The sequence below is a fragment of the Poeciliopsis prolifica genome, unplaced genomic scaffold (assembly GCF_027474105.1).
Source record: "Poeciliopsis prolifica strain line A6 unplaced genomic scaffold, Auburn_PproV2 SCAFFOLD010, whole genome shotgun sequence".
NCBI classification, from domain to species: domain Eukaryota; kingdom Metazoa; phylum Chordata; class Actinopteri; order Cyprinodontiformes; family Poeciliidae; genus Poeciliopsis; species Poeciliopsis prolifica.
In genome coordinates this window covers 68,158-87,502 of record NW_026562385.1, presented here as the reverse complement: position 1 = coordinate 87,502, position 19,345 = coordinate 68,158, and the positions used below count along the sequence as shown (strand labels likewise).

The 19,345-nt window shown below is 39.7% G+C and overlaps 1 protein-coding gene across 16 annotated transcripts; it reads right to left on the bottom strand.

The window, feature by feature from the left end:
- Positions 1–1,213: 1,213 nt before the first annotated feature.
- elavl3 (ELAV like neuron-specific RNA binding protein 3) lies at positions 1,214–18,123 on the bottom strand. 16 transcript variants are annotated; one of them, XM_055035674.1, is made up of 8 exons: positions 17,705–18,123; positions 11,395–11,614; positions 11,205–11,308; positions 8,610–8,763; positions 8,288–8,516; positions 7,807–7,860; positions 7,304–7,342; positions 1,214–6,564 (listed from the first exon to the last, which is right to left on the bottom strand). In XM_055035674.1, the coding sequence occupies exons 1-8, from the start codon at positions 17,711–17,713 to the stop codon at positions 6,216–6,218; spliced, it is 1,158 nt and encodes a 385-aa protein (XP_054891649.1). In that variant the 5' UTR covers positions 17,714–18,123; the 3' UTR covers positions 1,214–6,215. The 16 variants fall into 16 exon arrangements, with proteins under 16 accessions (XP_054891649.1, XP_054891653.1, XP_054891651.1 ...); XM_055035678.1 differs by having other exon boundaries at positions 1,214–6,543; XM_055035676.1 differs by having other exon boundaries at positions 8,288–8,513.
- Positions 18,124–19,345: the final 1,222 nt, after the last annotated feature.

The window sequence follows — 19,345 nt, the reverse complement described above, 5'->3', positions numbered from 1 at the left end:
AGTAATGTGGTTAACATATTTGAGTATGTCCTTAAATATCTGCTGCACCTTTCACTAAAGCTTTGTCTTGAGTTCATATGTCATTTACTGAATCTGATTAATCGGAAATTAAATCCAGATATTAATTTAAGTTCTGATATACATAATTAAGGCAAAGTTTGCACATAATCGAAATAGCCTCATCAAGATCAGTGATTTTTTATTTTTATTTGACCTGCTGAATTATTAGAGGTGGTATTACTTTACTAACTTCATTAATTTACTATTGAAAATTAACATGTCACATGTTGATAAAAACAAAACTTCTGAAAGCTGCTAATTTATTGTGCCATAATCAACAATTATTTAATTTCAAAGCATATTGTGCCAATTTTTATTACAAGTAATTTTATTACTTTCAGTTATAAAAATGCTGTATATGACAAACATAACTTAGAAATGTAACATCTTTTTCTCCATGCCACCTTCAGCTTGTCATCACAAAAACGAGCTGGAGGGTACAGCTGTGGATAAATTTACAATTTAGCACTTGTCAAACTCGTGGCATGTGGCTTTTAATATGATCACATAAAGAAAACCTTAAAAAAAGTTGTATCAATCAAATAAAAATAGTGTTTGTATCAAATTACATAAACGTGAAAAGATGTTAATATTTCATTTTAAGAAGTACTTATTGACTGGAGAGACAGCTATTTATTAGTGTTTTAACAGTTTGTTATTGGGTTTTAATATAAATTCTGGCACAACCGGCCATTTGAAAACTTTCATTATGTTGAAACGGCTCAACACCTGCTTATTAAGCAGGTGAAGAATTTTGTCTTTACCTGGAGCTAGGTTGGTTTGGACAGTTTTTTCCCCTTTTGATGAATAAAATAAATGGAAAGCTGCATTCTGCCTTCACTCAAGTCATCTGTGTTTGACATTAATATGTGTTTGTCTGAAAAACAAATCTGGAGTCTCTAAGCATACAATTAAGAACGTCACTGAAAGAACATTTGCAATGAAACATGTTTCTTTTAACCTCTTTACAAGGTAGGAGTGAGGTGTGCTGAAAAACACTGATTCAAATCCACATAATTTATCAATAGTTTGTTCATTCAGTTCTTTAAGCATATAAAAATAATAATCTTCCTCTTGGTGTTCTTAGTACAGGCTGGTGTAATGAAATTCTTGCTTTTATTCTGACAATGGAAAAGAAAAACCCCTGCAACACTTTTATTTGTAACTTTCATTTTATTTTTTTTCTGGCATGTAAAGTACAAATAATTAAACAATTCCATGAAAAAGTCTTCAAGCGTCTTCAGCTGAAATCCCAGTAATAAATATCCTAGTCTAAACTGAAAGGTTTATTTTTTTATCTTTGTTTAAATTTGACATTGTTCATTTGGTCATGTTTGGAAGTATGAGATTTAGTAGATTTTTTTTTTTGTAGGTTTTTCTTTTTTTGTTTCTGCTGACCTTGCTGTCGACAGAACTATTTGATCGTTTTTACCTTTTGATTTGTTCTACCATTCCAGGAAAAGGTAAGAAAAACATCACTAAGTTACTGCGTCCCCTCTTCTAAATAAATAGACACAAAATACAGTTGAGAAACAGAAGGACCACTCATCCATTTGCAACTCTAGACCCTCCAAAGAAAACCTTCCTGTAGCTTGTTGGAGCTCTGTGATATATTGAATAGCACAAATTGATAAAAATGGCCTCAGTGATACGTTTATTTGACAGATTCAGAGGCTTTAATAGATTTTGATAAATTCAGCCCATCAGCGAAACAGGAAAGCATCTTTTGAGCAAATCAAACAAATCTCTCCCCCTGAAGAGAGCCGAAGCCTCACAAAAGAGGGGCGCCTTCATCTCTCAGGGGCTCAGAGTGGTTGGAAAAAACAAGACTGTGATTAGGTTAAATAATTAAAAGATTTTCATTTAACAAGACAAACAGAACACAGGCAGTAAAGGCATAACATCTAGCACACAGCATGTATGTTTATACACTTCAATTAGTTAAATATAGCAGTGCATTCTTTGACTATGGAGAACGTTTCCAAATCGTACTTCTAAAGCTGTTTTTTCTATTTGTCCCCTTTTTAAGAAACAAGATGGTGTAACCACAATTTTGGCAAACTTAAAATCTTTTAAACTTGCAAATATAATGAAATAAACCATAAATATACACAAAACATACTTTATACGAGGCAATAATAATAATCATAATAAATAGTTTTTAAGTTAACAATAAGTTAAAACTACAAGCTTAAAGTCGCCCAAATAATACAAGTTTGTTGGCGCTATTTTGAATTTTTTCAGTTTAAATTATTTTTATGTTGCAACAAAAGCTACCACAGACTTTACAAACACAATTGAACACAGTTTGATTGAAATAAAAGAAATCTAACTAAGTCTAAAATCTGCATACACTGTAAAAACTGCAACTAATAAAATGGAAAAAAAATAACAAACTGTACCCAATCGATGCAACCAAAACGTAATCTTCGACCCATGTGTGTTCTCTATGGCAACATCAACAACACAAATACACTAAGTTAACAAGTGAGTCCTGATATGTAAATGAAATCAAGAAATCACAGGAAAATGATATTTGAAATTGACGTGGGCTAAAACTGATGTTCTGTTAGACAATATTCCTTTCCAAGTCAGTGAGAAAAGCTCTGCTAAAGTCAGCCAAATATGCCGTTTGAGCTTGCGAGGACAGAGCACAAATTAGGGACTGAGGAAGTGATCGTGGAACAATTTGGAGATCAGAGCTCTCATTCTTTTTCTGATTTGGTAACGAGTCTGTTCGATTTAATCGCTTTCGCCTGAACAGTCGCTCCTCTTGCTATTCCTCAAACCTTTTCAGTGTGACATTTCTTTTTCTTTTTTAAAAAATATATATCATTTGTTCTCAGTCAATATAAAAACAAAGCACATTGCACTTACTGTTCCATAGGAAAGTTTTTTTGTCTTTTTAAAATGATTATTGTTGTTGCTCAAGCAGTGTAGTACTGTTTCCTGCCATGGTCCTCGGCTCTCTGCCGTACTCAGGTGTAGGTCTCCATGTGGACCGGGTGTGGGAGGTCATATTTGGACTTTTTCATGGCTGCAGTTCAATGTGGCCTGTTTTCTTGCTATAATGTCTGTCGCTTGGCTCACCACATGCTCGAACTGGCTGTGCTATCACTTGCAAGAACCAAATGAGCTAGATTAGACCTTTCTGTGATTAGCTGTGGACGACAGCAATCAGCATTTGCGGGGGAGAAACGGTATGAGTCAGATCAAAAAAATGTCAGCAAAAAGTATTGGCAATGTATTAAAAGATAAAGATAAAAACGGGTGATTTGAATGTCAGGGGAAATATGTGGATGCATTTTGTTTTTTTGCCTTGTTCACAAGGTGAGTTGAGTCATCCCTTTTTTATATAGCCTATATATGCCTTTTTTATACTGCATGATATGTGTGCAAATGTAGTTGATTTTTGCATTTGGTATGGTGTTTTTCTTTTGTTTACTGAGAAATGGAAATCGATATGCGTAACACAATATATGCTCAAAAGTAATTCTAACTCAAATTGTCGAGGGTCCTTGCTCAACAAATAACATAGATTTTTACAGCAATTATGTAGGGGGTATTATAGTTAGTTTGTCCTTCTTAGTTCTGACTTGCAAAGCAATTCTTTGGCAAAACTCAAATCTATCTCATCGTAAGGATTTTCAGTGTGAATCACCAGCACTTTTTGAATCTTTTTTTATTATCAATCTGCAAGCAGCTTCTTCGGTTTTACAGCTGGGCAGAGAGCCAGTCTCACTGCAGCTCTGTCTGGGATTTTCAGGTCAAAGAACTTCCATTGTTGAAGCAACACTGTACAAAATTTCAAGACAAGAGATGCTGAGTGCGTCTGAACACTAAAATACAGATGTGTCTGTCAGGTTATGCCCTTGCTGTTGAAATGTGTCTTTGTTTGGGTTGGATTCGCATTTGCCGGGTTTGTTTTTCTCCAGATGCGGTTAAGTTTGTGTGAGATACGCGGTTCCTTCGCCCCTCCCCAAATCCCCACCCGTACACCACGCTGCTTCTTCCCTCTTTCTCTGTGAAGATCAGAGGGTTTCAAACGAAGCCACGCAATGTCCCAATTTTTTCCAAGCTTAAGAATCTGTAAAAATTCAGCACAAGGTCTTGTTCCTTTGTATGTATAAAAATAGATTATCTCTAATGTAATCCTTTTCAAAGAGACTGTCCTCTTTGGCTAACACAGCGTCACTTAGAAAAGCAAAAATGACTTGAATATAGCTGACCTTATTTAACGTATCATCATGCGCCTGTGTCTTGATATTAAAAGACACTCGCTCTCCACATGGTACATCAAAAATCTGGGCTGCAACAGACACTTCCACTAGACGGGTTGGGCCTTATTGTTTCATCAAGAGTGCCATAAATAATCCCTATGCTCCTGGGTTGGGGATATTTTAATCACTACTATTTTTGTTGTTGCACAAACTGATCGTGAGAAACTTGCTAAATGCTTTCTTTGTGATTAAAAAGGTAACTATGACACTTATTTGCAAGGTTGATGTTCTGCCACGTTTGAATGTTCAAAGTTACCAGGAAGATTTTTGAAGAAAACAATGGCCTTAAAGAAAAACATATAGCTTTTTCTAGACTAAAAAGGTAAAATAGAGTAATCTTTCTGCTTAATGGATATGTGTTCAGATATGACTGCAGTAAAATCTACACAATATTGGACATTGTAGATCCATTTTAATCTGCAGAAAAGTAGCATTTATCTTTAAGTAACGGAGGAATAATACTAGTGAATTTCACATTTTCGCTTCTTTGCATTCCTGCCTTTACTATTAGAGATGTACTATTTCAAACATGTTCAAGTTTTTCTTCCAACTATGCTCTCTAAGAGCAGAAACATTCAGCTGTGGTGAAATAAACCTGCCTGTCAGTGACTGGTTTTGCCTTTTTTTTTCTGACGGCAAAGGGCTGATAGAAAGGCATTGCGGAAATAAAACAACTTTTGATGCAATAAAGCTTCTTTTGCAAGTCAGCCAAAGAGTAAAATCACCAGTATTTTTGACGCAGCTGTGTGATGATGAAACAGTTTTTCCCCTCACACTCATCACTCTCTCGCCCAGCAGAGAATTACTAATGAACGTTGTCACCATGGGAGCGCTGCTGCTCTGCTCTAAGTTCACAGACGGTCTGCCTGTATTCAATCCATTGCGTGGATGAGATCAAGTGAAAAACAGAAAAGAAAAAAAACAGCTTCAGAGGACTAAATATGTGTAAATCTTCCTATTACTGAACTGTGTTTTTTTGTGATACGTTAACTGTTCTATTGTGATATTTCTCGTGAGTCTGTGTGAATAGAAGTGATGGCCTTTGAACTGCTCTTTTCATTGACCGTTGAGCTAAATCATGTTGGGTCTGAGCTGACAAGCTCTGATATATAAGAGAAAAATGCCTTGAAGCGAGGCACCACCTAACACAGGTCAGGAAACAGTAGTCAAAGTTTCTAGAAAATGCTTACATACTCGGCTATTATAACCACCTTAAATATTGAATATATAGTAATATTTTAATAGACGTATATAAGAGAACACTGTTTTTAGTTTCATTTTCTTTGATCTAAAAAAATCACTGATTCAAAATGCCCAAGTGTAAAAAAAGTGACTACATCCCCTCCAGCAGGATAATGGGAGAGATGGTGGGGTAAGAGTTTAGGTAAATTGCACATTTTTTTTTTTTTTTTGATAATTTTGTTCATCAGTTGTCATTATTTGCCTGAATTCAATCAAAGCACTCAGTACACATTCTCTGTCACATTCGTTAGACTGTCTCCTAAATAGATAGCTCTTCCCCTTACCCCCCTCCCTTTCAGAAAGCCCCCCACCGGCTACGCCCCCCTTTCTAATTCAATCCAGGCAAATACAGGGAAAGACTAGCAAGTTGTGTAAAGAGAAAAGAAAGAACTCCACTAGTGTGTTTGTTTGAAACTCTGACTTATCTACGCTTGAGAATGTCTGTATGCTTTGTGTGTGCATGTGTTCTGTGCATCTGCACGTGTGTATGCATGTGTTTATGAGTTTGTGTGCGAGCATGTCAGAGAGAGAAAGACAGAGAGACTCAGTCCAGGCCCATGTAGAGTGATGACGCAGGGAGGCTCAGGTAGGACTCCCTGCAGGTTCAACCAGGTGCCACCGGCGGCGTCTGCTTCAGGCCTTGTGCTGCTTGCTGGTTTTGAAAGAAACCTGCAGCACGCGATCGCCCAGGCGGTAGCCATTTAGACTGGCAATAGCCATGGCGGCTTCGTCGTAGTTGGTCATTGTAACGAAGCCGAAGCCCTTGCATTTGTTGGTGGTGAAGTCACGGATGACTTTGACATTGGTGACGGCACCGAAAGGCCCAAAGAGCTGCCACAGGACGCTCTCGTCCGCCTCGGGCGACAGGTTGTAGACGAAGATGCACCAGCCGGCTCCAGTGGGACCGGTTAGGTTGACACCGGCCAGACTGGTCATGCTGTCAATGGTGATGGGGGAGAATCTAGGAAAGAGAGGAGGAGAACTACCATGGGTGTCATTCTGAAGTTCCACATAGCATTCAGTGCTTTACATTATCTTCTAAAAGCTAGGTATCTGTCGCATTTGAGGATCCCCATCTCCATCCTCTCTCCGCTGTACAGTAAGTGGATAAATATGTGTGGGCACCACAGTGGCTCCAAACTGCCTGCTTTTATACATAATGACACTGCGTGCCCTGAGACAAGACACCCACACAATGGGCATTTATTTTTTTTTCTCTGCTGACCAGAGCCTCTGGAAGAATTAAAACACATGGATCACGATGGATCACGATGTTCAACTGAAATCACAGCATTGAACAAAACACAGAAACCTAGAGAGGGATGAAAAGCAAACTGGAATCAAATCATACGAAAAACTGGAGCAAACAGAAGAGACGCAAACGGAATCTGGTATGTCCATGCTGGTGAAAAAAAGGGGACATTAAAGCAACTGAAACCAACAATGTTAGTTCAGAAATAAATACATAGAAATTATTCATATTGATTCAAATTAACAAAAGGAACAAAAAGGTTAAACAAAGCCATGCCAGAATACCCCGCTGTTAGAAAGCTACAGATAGTGCTTATTCAGTAGAATGGATAAATGGGCTGTGGGCATTAAGAATTATGGCCATTTAAAACTTCTTTTGAGATTAAAGCAGCATGTGGTATTCCGGGCACTTTGTTTGAAGGTTCTATTTTGGCATGAATGCTTTTGAAAGGACACCTTTTGGCATTTACCTCTTGACTCCGTAGCTGGCGTTTAGTAAATTGTCGAGTCTGCAACGCAAGAGGGAGAGTGAAGGGGATGCAGAGGTTAGTTTATGAGATCTATAAGGAATGGGAGTGGTGGGCTTTTTATGGTTAATGTGTTGCGTCTTCATCAGCTGGCCTGCAGAGGGCGTCCTTCACTTCAACGCAGTCTCATATCATCTAGCAATAAATCTATGATGTGACAGTCTTGCTGGTATTTATTATATTTATAAGTTACAAGATCTTTATTAGCTTTAATGTATAAACATTGGGAAATTTGCATCTAGTGACAAAAGAAGGAAAGATCCCACAATGCTTTTAGTTTGAGCGATTCCTTTTGCCTTTTGTCATTTAGCACAATTAACCACATTAATACAACCTTACCCGATAGTTTTGAATTTTTTTGCAAGGTCTATGACTTATAAGCAGTATGCAAACCATAAAGTATTTAACTTGATTCTATTTGTACTTGGAAAAATCTAGTTTCTTACATTGTGTTTGAGCTGCTATTTGGATCTGGTCCCTTTCCAAGTGAAGGGATCACACTGCAGTTTAAAAGAAAGTCAGAGAAAAAGTGTGAGGAGGAGGAGGAGAGGGAGAAAGAAGAGGGAAAAATACCATGTTTCCAAATAAGAAATAGTTACCCAAAGGAGAAAATTAATTATAGCTTTAATAATCAAAATAATTTAGTTTTCTTTAAACAGTTTACATGTCTTAATTTTTGCATATTTTCACTGACGATTACAACCTCCCGCTTCATCTCTTAGCCATTTTGTGGTACAGATGATGCATGAAAATAAAGAAACTGTCAAGATCCTCCATCTTTTTCAACTTTACAATGACTCACTTTTAATTGAGCTCAAAAACTTGCTGTTGAAATGAATTTTTTTGAAAGCAACAATAGAACAATAAATGAGGGACTTATTTTGGGGTGGGGTAGAGTTCAGGGCAGGGTTGGTGACGGTTCAGTACCTGAAACGCTGAGTCTGGTGGTGCAGAGGTCCCGTGTAGCGGCGGGCAGCAGTTTGGTACAGCTGAGTCAGTAAGGCCTGGCCTGTTTTCTGGCTTGGGTTGTTGGCAAACTTGACTGTGATTGGCTCAGCGGCACCCAAAGGCTTCTGCCCGTTCAGTCCTTTGATGGCCTCCTCTGCTTCATTTCGCTTGTCAAACCGGATGAAGCCCACTCCCCGTGATATGCCTGCTCCGAAAACAAAATACAGAGGATTGGCGTGACTACCTTGGTGTTGGTGTGTCTGCTTGGCTTGAGGTGATCAGTTTTATTAAAAGGCCTTACCTGTAACTTGGTCCACGAGGATGCGGGACGTGATGATGCGACCATACTGGGAGAACAGCTGCTCCATGTCTTTCTGGCTCATGGTTTTGGGGAGTCCGCTCACATAAAGGTTGGCATCACGGATGGAGGCTGAACTTGGCCTGGCATATGATACCTAAAACAGATTGAATGATCTGCTGAATCACAGATACAGTTCCTTGTAAAAGTGTTCGCACATCTTGAATACTTTTACAGATACATTGATGTATTTAATTGGAATTTAGACCAACAGGCCGAACACAAAGTATTGAAACAATGTGAAGAGGAAGGAAAAAAAATACATATTACTCACAAAATCATATTATTTACAATAGACCAAATGGATTATGTAAATAAATGTAGGTTTGAACTTTAATTGAACAATTTTAACATGTGAATATGCTTTGATGTAAATCAGTCAATTGTAGTTCTGGCTGCTCCTGAAGGAAGGTGAACTTGAGTCCATCTAACCCACAGCATCATCCCCACAGTATTATGCTCCCATCACTATGCTTCAATGTTTAGAATGTTAGTTTTCCTCTACAACTAATGTTGCGCTTGTTGGACAAAAAGTTCAGTTTTACTCTTATCTTACAAACAGAAAATGTCGTCACACATGCTGTTATGCTCAACCTTCCTTTCACTTTCACAAAAATGCTGAACTTAGTGCCGCCATCCCATAGAAAACCTCAAGCATTTGTTGCAATTTGTTTTTATAATATTACAAAGTTCAAGGAGTGCAAATATTCATGTTAAGTACTGTAAATAACCTTTAAATTAAAATGTAAATTGCAGTTTGAAGTAAGAAACCTGCTTATTCTTTCTCTTCTCTACACACCAAGTTGTGTCTTTATTTACCTTAAAACATGACTTTCAGATTCATCACAGACACATTATTTAACAGCTGCATAACCATTACTGCAGCTGAATCCAATCATTGCTTAACAATCACATGGGACTTCTTTGCTTTGCACTGAAAAACATCGGCTTCAGTCAATATAGTTTCCCAAATTCTCCAGTGAGTTAATTAGTACAGCGTCATTTTTGATGCATCTGTTCGTATCCCACATGGCTGTTCTTCTCAGTCTCATTTCAGTAGCCTCTTTTCTGATATGAAAAAATAATATCTTAGTGATTGTGTAAGAGGCTGACTGACCTCTTGTCTCTCTTCTTTTTAAAGTTCTGTTTATGGAAACATGAACAGTTGAGTGACAGACAGTCCACTCCGGTGCTTTGTTAGGAGTGGTGTGTTTACATGTGATGGAGAGACAGTGTGAGTGTTGTTGGAGATAGGCTGAGCCGTTCTCCCTCTGTCCTGCCTCCTTCCTTTGTTGCTATTCTCCAGGGGGAGCGAAACGCTCCAACCGAGCAAACAGTGAGAATGCACCTAAAGGCTGGAAAGAGTTCTCCCAACTTAGAAATATACTATTCACTAAATACATTTACAGACGTCTATGAAAACCATGCAGTCATTTTGCACTCATGTTTTACTATTAAACTATGCAGTCCCAGCTAATTGGTCAATATGTTATCTTTCAGATGAATACAGGTGCTTTGATTTTATAAATCAGCACAAAGGACCGGCATCTATTGTGTCCACAGAGGGACTGCGCGAGCAGGAGGGTTGTGCTGTGTGGTGATTAGGGTGTTCTGTACGAGGCGCGGGGGGAGCTGCTCTGTTCGGGGAGCAGAGGCTGCCCTATAATTAACCCTCTCACTGTCGCTCGCACAGTACAGATGGTGCCTCAGGCCCATATGGCCTCTAATCCCGTCATTGGCATTCTGCTCTCGACCCCTCCATCATTTCCCCCCTCCACCCACTTTCCCCCACACCTTGATCTTTTCTTTGAAGCTTTCTGTAAAATCAGGAGAAGATTGGAATACTGACACCAGCTACTGTGTTTTTATGTAAGAGTGGACATTTTCCTTCTTAAAAAATACTTTTATTGTCACTGTGATAATAATTGGCTTTTTGCTTAGATATTTCTTTACTGTATGTTTATCTATGACTTGATCTAAAGTTCAGTGTTGAGTCAGAGCACTTGCTCTCCACTGATGTAGATCCTGCAGTTGGTCTCAGCCTTTGGGCCACTTCGATCAAGTTTGAGATTGGATGAAATTAGAGATTAATAATTTGATCCCTCCTACTCCCCACCACCTCTCTGTCCGTCATCTGATTTTGCGACAAAGAAGCCCCCTAATTAACCTAGATTGAAGACAGATGGGCTAACCTGCACTGACCCATGTGTGCCACAGTCGGGCTGCCTAATTGCATTTCCATCACAAAAACCCTCCGCATGTTGTCCGCCCCTTGCTTTCTGACCTCCACTCTCACCCTCTCCTTTCACCCTTTTTCATTCTTCTTTTGTTCATGCTACCACTCCCTTCTGTCTCCTCATCCCCCCTTTTGGACCCTTGTATTTGCTCCCCTCCTGCTTTGACATCCGTTGCCACCTCTTTCACAAACCCCCTTGACAAAATCTCCACTTCCTTCCTTTTTTCTTTGTCTGGAATGTTGTCAAAAATCGAAAATGAATTTGAAGTGATTCTTTTCCCAGTGCATGGAATACTGCCCACCTTGATTGTTTTAGTCTGCAATTTGAGACCATTTAGTGTGTTGATAGCCTTGTCTGCGTCATTTGGATCCACATAGTTTACAAAACCATATCCCAAACTCTGACCTGCAGGAAAAGACAGAATGACAGGGAATGTTGAGCTTTTTCAAAACCAGCTGGAGTGACTTTTTCAGCTCATGTCAATTTTGTACCTGTTATCTTATCTCTGACTAGCTTGCAGGATTCGATCTCTCCAATGCTACCAAACAAACTTTTGAATTCTTCCTGGGTCATGTTCTGAGGCAGATAGTTGACGATCAAGTTGGTTTTGCTGTCATCTGTGGAGCCATTTGTGCTAATGACTGGGCCGTTGGGCAGACTGGTTCCGCTTGGACCGTTGGACACCTGCGTTTCCATGGTGCTGATTATCTGCTGAGGAAGAGGGTGGAATTAGATTCATTACTCACAAAGAGACTCGACAAAAATAAACCTTTAAACATGCTTCGAATCCATTATTTAGCTTACAGTGATACGTTTGCTAATATAGGCTGTGCACAGCAGAGCACACAGAGTCGACTCACTCTCTAAGCATCAGAAGTGCAGGTCAAGAATCAGCGATGCTAAAATGGAGGTGGACAAGGTCAGATTTATCATCCTCCCTTCCCCCTTCTGCTCCATCTTTCCAGCTCTCCTTCTCCCTGCCTCTGGTCCTGCAGATGTCACAGTCCCTTTTCTTTACTCCTCCCATCCCCCCCTACTCTTCCAGGGTCAAACATCATTACATCATTACATAGGGACGGATTGGTCAGAATGGTGGCTACCAGACTGGCACAAAACCAAGGGAGCTGTCAGACGGATTTAGCGCTCCAATAAATAATGCATATCGTGGTTAGCTACTTTTTTAAGCAGTTTTTGTCTTTGGACTCTGTGACCTTTAATTTCCCAGTTTTTAAGTGAGCACAGAGATGGTATATAGTGGAGTATTTTGTGTTGCTTTGATGCATCTAATTAGAGCCATGCAGAATACCAGAAAATGGCAACAAAGACAGACTTCTTGCTCCAGTTCCTCCCCCTCAGTACCAAGCTCTTTGAGACCAGATCAATATTATAGCATATTATATCATAGCTAGTCACACCAAATGTTTGTGCGTGTGTGTGACTGTGTCTCACACAAGTTATTCATACCGAGTTTAATAACACTGAATTGAACTGTACTTTTTTGTTATTGAGGAAAAAGTAGACTTACAAAAAAAATGAAAAAAGGAAAAAATAGAAATAACAATAGAAAATGGAGAAGACATTTTTTTTGTTTGATTTTAGCTGCCTAATTTTATTATTTTTAAAAAGTTATTGATCAAGGAGTATTTTTATGACTTTGTTAGTACACCTGTTATGTCATCCAAAGATTTTTAATTTTTTTATTTTCTTGCATTTTTGTACCATTCTTCCTCGCAATTATGCAATCTGAGTAAATACTAATGCTTGTTGGGTCGTTTTGCAAACAGTCACCTCAAACTCTGTATTTGACTTGTTGCAGGTTGTTAATTTCTTATTGTTTGTTTATGGCAAAAGGGACAAATGAGCCCATGGTGAATCTCATGGGGAATTAAAATATTCTTCCAAACAATAAAAGGAGTTAATTATCAACTTCCACAAATTATTCCCTAATGTTATTCTCAGAAAGACCAATGTGATGGAGAAATGCTGCCCATGCAATTTAAATGTATTTTTCACAGACGATATTATTCACGACTTATGAGTGCCTCATTGACTTCATTAAAGTTATGTTAATATTCTACTCAAGTTTGTCATTTTGTTACTTTTATTGTTTCTGTTTTCACACTCTTTGTATGGAATTAATAAAGTACTAAAATTTAACAAATTTCTGTTTAGTTTTTTGTTAGGTTTGATGGGTTTTTCTAATAAACTCATTTTTACCTCATCTCAGCATCCATCCGCCTTGTTTTGAGACTCACCTGGACTCAGGTTGCCCTGGCTACAGCCCCTCAAAGACGACAGTGTTTCTAACGGCTGACAGACTTCCTTGCTTAACAGTTTGTTTGTCTGAGCTTGTTAGCAGCAGACATGCAGATTATATGTATGTCGTACAGATACTGATAATGCGTGCCTTTGTAGAAACAAAGAACAGCCTGGTGACAGTTCAGACAGTGTAAAAACTAAAATACATCAAATGCACCTTTATGTACAAAGGTTGAACAGCAACGAGAACAACAGCCTGTCATGTAAAGATTTTGAGATGAAGCTAAAAAGATACCTAAAATTATATGGCTCCCTTTAATTATTTATAAAGAAACACACTGTTTTGTTGTTTTCATGCTAGTAGTAGTGCATTACTTTATGGAGTAGCAGAAGTAGAATAAGCTAAATGTGTCCAAGTGATAGCAAAAGCGGAATAATACAAAGGGGGCGAAAGACATTTTCAGGGCAAATTTGACTCTCCAACTGGAAAACCTCAGAGAGGCAGAGTAAGCATTTCCAGCAAACAGTGTAAGGTTATATAATTCATAAATCCACAGTGCCTGTCAGAGACACAAACGGCAAATAAATTGAAAAATTAAAAGGAGAATTTAACAACAACGGCTAACTGCAGCATGAACATAAAAATAAATTGAACAAATGTATGCTCTGATTGAAGATGGTACATAATTCTAAGAAAAGCTTTGGAGTAACCTGTTTCAAAGGCAAATTAAAGCACGAATTGCTAAGTTAATGTTAGTATGCATGCAGTACAATCATAAATTCTGAGAGTGAATGAGAAAAGAAACAAGATCACTAACAATTTCTTAGATACATTGCTGCTCACTTTTTATTTCTCTCTGATAAGGACAAAACATAATAAATACTTTCTGATTTTAAATCTCCAACACACCACAGCTGTTATCATCACGTTGGGACCCCCGCTGCCTGTTGTTTTTATTTCTATTTCAGGGGTTCTGTGAGACCTCCCTTAATATTTAATGGAGTGCATCAGCTTCGCCCACACACGGTCCCAGACTTGCACGCAACAAGAGCTCAGCCTCCACCACTAAAACACATGAAGCCAGATTTGCACGCAAACAAGAGGCCCAGCCTCCTTTCGCCAAACACACACCACCTACACTGTGCACAATTAAATTACAAAACAAAGAAGCACTGCAAGACTTAATGTAAATGTATGTCTTGTGGTCTCTGTCCTCTGATGCATTGAAATCATTTCTGCTCCAAATGCATTGGAGCACTTGGGGCTGTATAATACAGAGGAATAGCATGTGTCTCGCAAAGTTTGCATGTTGCAGTTTAAATTGGGTGTCATATATAATGACTGATTGAAGTCAAAATACGTATATAATATAGCATTAGGAAATAATTTAGACCAACCATTTTGTTTTATCAAAACATTACCAAAGCAGGAATCTCTTCTTCTCTGTATACAAATTATTTCAGGTGTGCAAGACATAATCTAAAACAGAATGCTAGTGTAAAGTGTAAATGAGCCTTCTAAATAACACAGATTACAGGATTATCCCAAACAAAGGGCATTAGCCACATTTTCTGCAGCTTAAGGGATCATGGTGGCAGATGTAACACAACAGGACGACCTGAGAGTCACAGCTCTTGTCAGCCACGAACAGCGACTCCACACAGTCAGATGACAAAATAAAAGATTTCTCAAAGATCGCAGAGATCCCTGGGTGTTATGGACCGCTTTGACAAGATGACAGCAGACAGCGTCAAAGGCTGCAGGACACAAATCTGTCTCACAAGGCCTTGGATCATGCGGGGCGCTATCCAGCGTGCTGAAAAGGGAGTGGCTTTCGGACAGGCTCTTTTGAAGACACAGATGGCCGTGAAACGAGCAAAAGAAAATCGACTTTGTTCGTACATATTTTCGAATTTTGTTATTCATTTCAAACCTCACAGCACCGGCCCGTAAAAAAGATGATTTCCAACCTATTTAAACAATTTAAAGGATCGACTGATTTCTCTGTTTCTGCTGTGCATCGCCTGCTTTAAATCAAGAACTGGTGAGCTCTGCTGGCATTCATAAACCAGAGCGCCTATTTGCTGAATAAACGTATTGAATCGACCAAACAAAAGAGCCACCCGTTCCTCCTCTTCTCCCTCTCGCAGAGGGCTATGGCAGCACTATGAATATTAATGTAAACAGTGGCGCTTTGTGTCGAGGCCAGAGGCTGCAGGACTCTCCGGGAACAATGATCGTTACAGTTGCCATCTCCGAGTCAAAAGCCCAAAGAAATGTCAAATATCCTCAATGGGAAAAGCCTGTTTAGTCTATATAGTATTCAATGTTTGCATCTTTTTTCTTTTTTTTTAATTATTTATTATTATTGGAGTCTTCGATTTAATTGTGCTGCAATAAAATAGTTCTCTTCTTGTACAATGCATTAAGATGATAAATAAAAATAGATTCGCTATAGTAAAATAAATGCTGTTTATCAAAGGGTGTAACCCTTAAAACGAATATAGAATAAAAAAAAATAATAAATGAACAAAGGTCATTCATTTTTATATGTAAATCCATGCTGACCCACAAGAAGCAGATATCTGCTTATATAATCGCATTTATCGCTTCTTTTGATATTTTCACTCTGCATTATTTGCCCTCACCTATAAAACCGAATAAAAAAGAAAAAATACAAATAAAAAAAAAAAAATCGAAAACGGATTCACGTCTTCAGTATTTTACTCCATGTAGGCCCAGTGAATGGGGCAAGAAGTTTTTTTTACCTTATGAGATCAAAGAAACGCTCTACAGTGATGGCCTCGCCTGTCCTTGTCCTTGAATTGTGTAAGTGCTTTGGAAAGGTTGTCTGACTCAACGCTTTTATTTGCTTGGCACTGCGGTACAGGCACGGGGGGGGCTGCGGACCATGTGGAGGAGAGATGCTGCCACTATATATTTATATAGATACATATATAAATAGGCCTGTAAGTAACAACGGGGATCAAACAAGAGAAATAATAATTGTTTAATATAAGGATAATTTATCGAGTAAATACTCGTTTGGGTCTGTGTGTGTTCTGGGTCTTACGCGTGCGTCCTTTATGCTGTGAATTATTTATTTTGTGTACTAAAATTAGTCATCTAATAAACTGTCTAGGCTTTTTATACAGGTTAAATATGACTCATATGGTATTCAATTATTTTGATCCTTTTCTTTCCCCACACGTTTTTTTTTTATTATTCCAGTGCTCCGACTAGATCTACTCTTTATCATTATTCTTCTAATTCTATGTAAATGGTTTTAATCTTCAACGGTCTGCATACATAAACCTCGTGCATTGAAGCTCCGGATCATGTCAAGAGGCAAAGCGGAAAAGGTCGTTTAAGGCTTCAAGGCCCTCGTTTGATGCTCGGATACAACAGAGACACGCCCAATCTAGCCAGTCGGCGCACACAGCAAGGCTAATTTATCAGCGCATCTCCTTTCATCCGGCAAGCGCAGCACAGACATGGCCATCTTGTTGTGTGTGCGGCGCTATAGTTCTTGGGGAAATGCGCCTTTACACATATATATATATATATATATATATATATATATTATATATATATATATATATTATATATATATATATATATATATATATATATATATATATATATAATATATATATATATACATATATATATAAAGAAAAAAAATGGTGCTGTCCGGGGCGGCCTTAGTGGTGCCGTCACAGCTCGGAGGTTTCCAGTCCATTTACTCGGTGCATCGCTACGAGAACCCTGAGGAATTTTGGACTTTGCCTGATTCAAAGCGAACCAACGGATGCGTAATCTCCTTCTCCTCACCCACCCCCCCTATCTCAGAGTGACTCGACCCTTTTCCCCTCCCTCCTTCGCCTTGTTGGATGGGCCCTCAGCCTCCGAGGCATCATGTTTTGTCTCACAAACCCGTCTCCAGCATCCTTGTGCAGCACCAGGCAAAGAAAGCCGCCCCCCCACCCTCCTCCTTTTCCTCTGAACTCGCAGCATCCTTGCGTTTCCCCCCCGTCTCCATCACTACTATCACGCACAATGTCGAATGCAAAGCTCACTCTTGACAATAAAGTAACGCATAATGGAGATGCGACGCTTGGGATGTGAGCATGCACTGCAAAAGAAAAAACAAATCTAGCCAGAGCTATCTAAAATGGCAGGATAATGTTTTCCTCCAACGCCGAGGCTGTCTGCTGGAGCGCGGCCGGTGTGGCGCATCACACAGCGTGAGACTGCCAAATGCCCGTATCGATCGTTAATCTCATCAGAATGATATGGCATGTTGAGGTGGACAGAAACGACAACCCCAAAGCTCCTCCGTGTGTCGGCATGTGGACACGAGTGGCGAGCGCTGCTGAAAACGAGACCGAGTTGTGGAAAATAAACGAGAGAATTCGTGTTGAATTAATTTCTCAATGGCTGCATCACATGTGCGCATCCAAACAATACTACACAAAAATCCAATGATGCAACATCCCTCCCCCCTTTCTCTGTAATAAGAAAAATAGAGGCATACGTACAGTAACCATTCTTGACGTACAATGAAAGAAATCTAGGTCCTTCTTTTCACAGGTCTTGAAGCGGAAGTCTCTCTCTCTCTGCGCTCTTGGGCCTTTATATTATTATATGGCCTTTATGTACAATTAGGAGCAAAAAGTAAAAGAAAAAAAAAGAAAAAAAGGAAAAAAAATACAGTCTTCGCCAAAGGATCTCAGCTCTGCAAAATTGTTGGTGTCCTCTACAGGATGAAAATGAGGGGGGAAAAAGGAGTTTTCTTCTGGAGGATGATGATGGAGAAAGCTTCTCTCCGTGTGTCGTGGGCGATGGTTCAGGGAGAAAAAAAAGAGAAACAGTGATCCTCAGCAGGGTGTGTCCAGGGGAGGGTGTTCTGGTTTCGCTGCTTTTTATGTGTGTGTGTATGTGTGTGTGTAATTCCTTGCTCCTCCGCAGTCAGCTTCTGTGCCTCTGCTGCAATGTTCTTCTTTTATGCGTCCTCCTGGCTTGCAGAGCGCGCTGCTGATTGGCTAATTGTGCAGGGAGGGTACTACATGGCAGCCATTGCAATGCGCTCCTCTCCCATTATCCCCTTCAGGAGAGATCACCAAGAGTCCTCCCCCCTCTCTCCCTCTTCCATCTCCACTCCCTCCTCGCTGCTGCCTTTCTTTCTTCCTGCCCCCCCTCCGCTCCCCCCCACGCCCACCCCCTCCTCTCTCTCTTCACACATGCAGAGCACAGTGAATAGGACTCCACCTGCACTTTCAGAACAGATGGGTGCAGCAAAAGGCAGTGGACTTTCTTCTTTCTTTCTCCTTCAGCACATTTCGCACTTAGTCCTGCGTTGGCACAGCTCCTTCCTTTATGTATCAGTCTTCATTTGGGCCTTTCTGACACGGCAGCAAACATCTCCACCCAACAGGCAAGATAAAAGCAATTCACAAGTGCTCATTCTTAGCTGATCACTACACAGGCAGCGTGGAGGAAAAAGAGGCAGAAATATGCAATAATTGGGTTTGAGTGGTGGCCAGAGACAAAGCGCCGCATCCTTACTACATTACTACAACAAGGAGCGGACGATTTCTGGGCCTCTCCCCGTGCAACGCAGATGGTTAGCCACTGGGTCAGGTGCAGACATGGGAATACCAAATTAGACCCCCTGAATTAATTACTGTCCACACAGCAAAAAAGGTTGAGAAAAGGGCTACATCTCTAGCTTTTATTCTGTTAAGCCAAATGATCCGTTATCCTAAGGCTCTTTTCTAACAGAAAGAAATTAGCAGTGATTTTATTATTATTATTATATTTTACTTCCCTACTTACATTTCTCTCAAAGTGTCCCCTTGTGGAGGAGTTCCCAGCCCCTCTCTCTCTCTCTCTCTCTCTCTCTCTCTCTGACTCTCTCTCTTCCTGTCTCTGCACATCTCCTGCTGTTCCCTCCCTTGTGCCTGACTGTATGGTAAGTGCTCGCTGAGACATGCTGTTTGGACTCATCTATAATGTATCCCCTGCCCCGGGACATCATGTGTGACAAATGACCTATTTTTTGCGCAGACCCCACAGGGCCTTGACCCGGGGGGTTGCGAGGTGCAAGTGTGCATAAATTACTACAGGTTTGTTTATTTGTGCGTGCACTTACAGCTTCCATTCCTGTGAGGAAGTGAGAG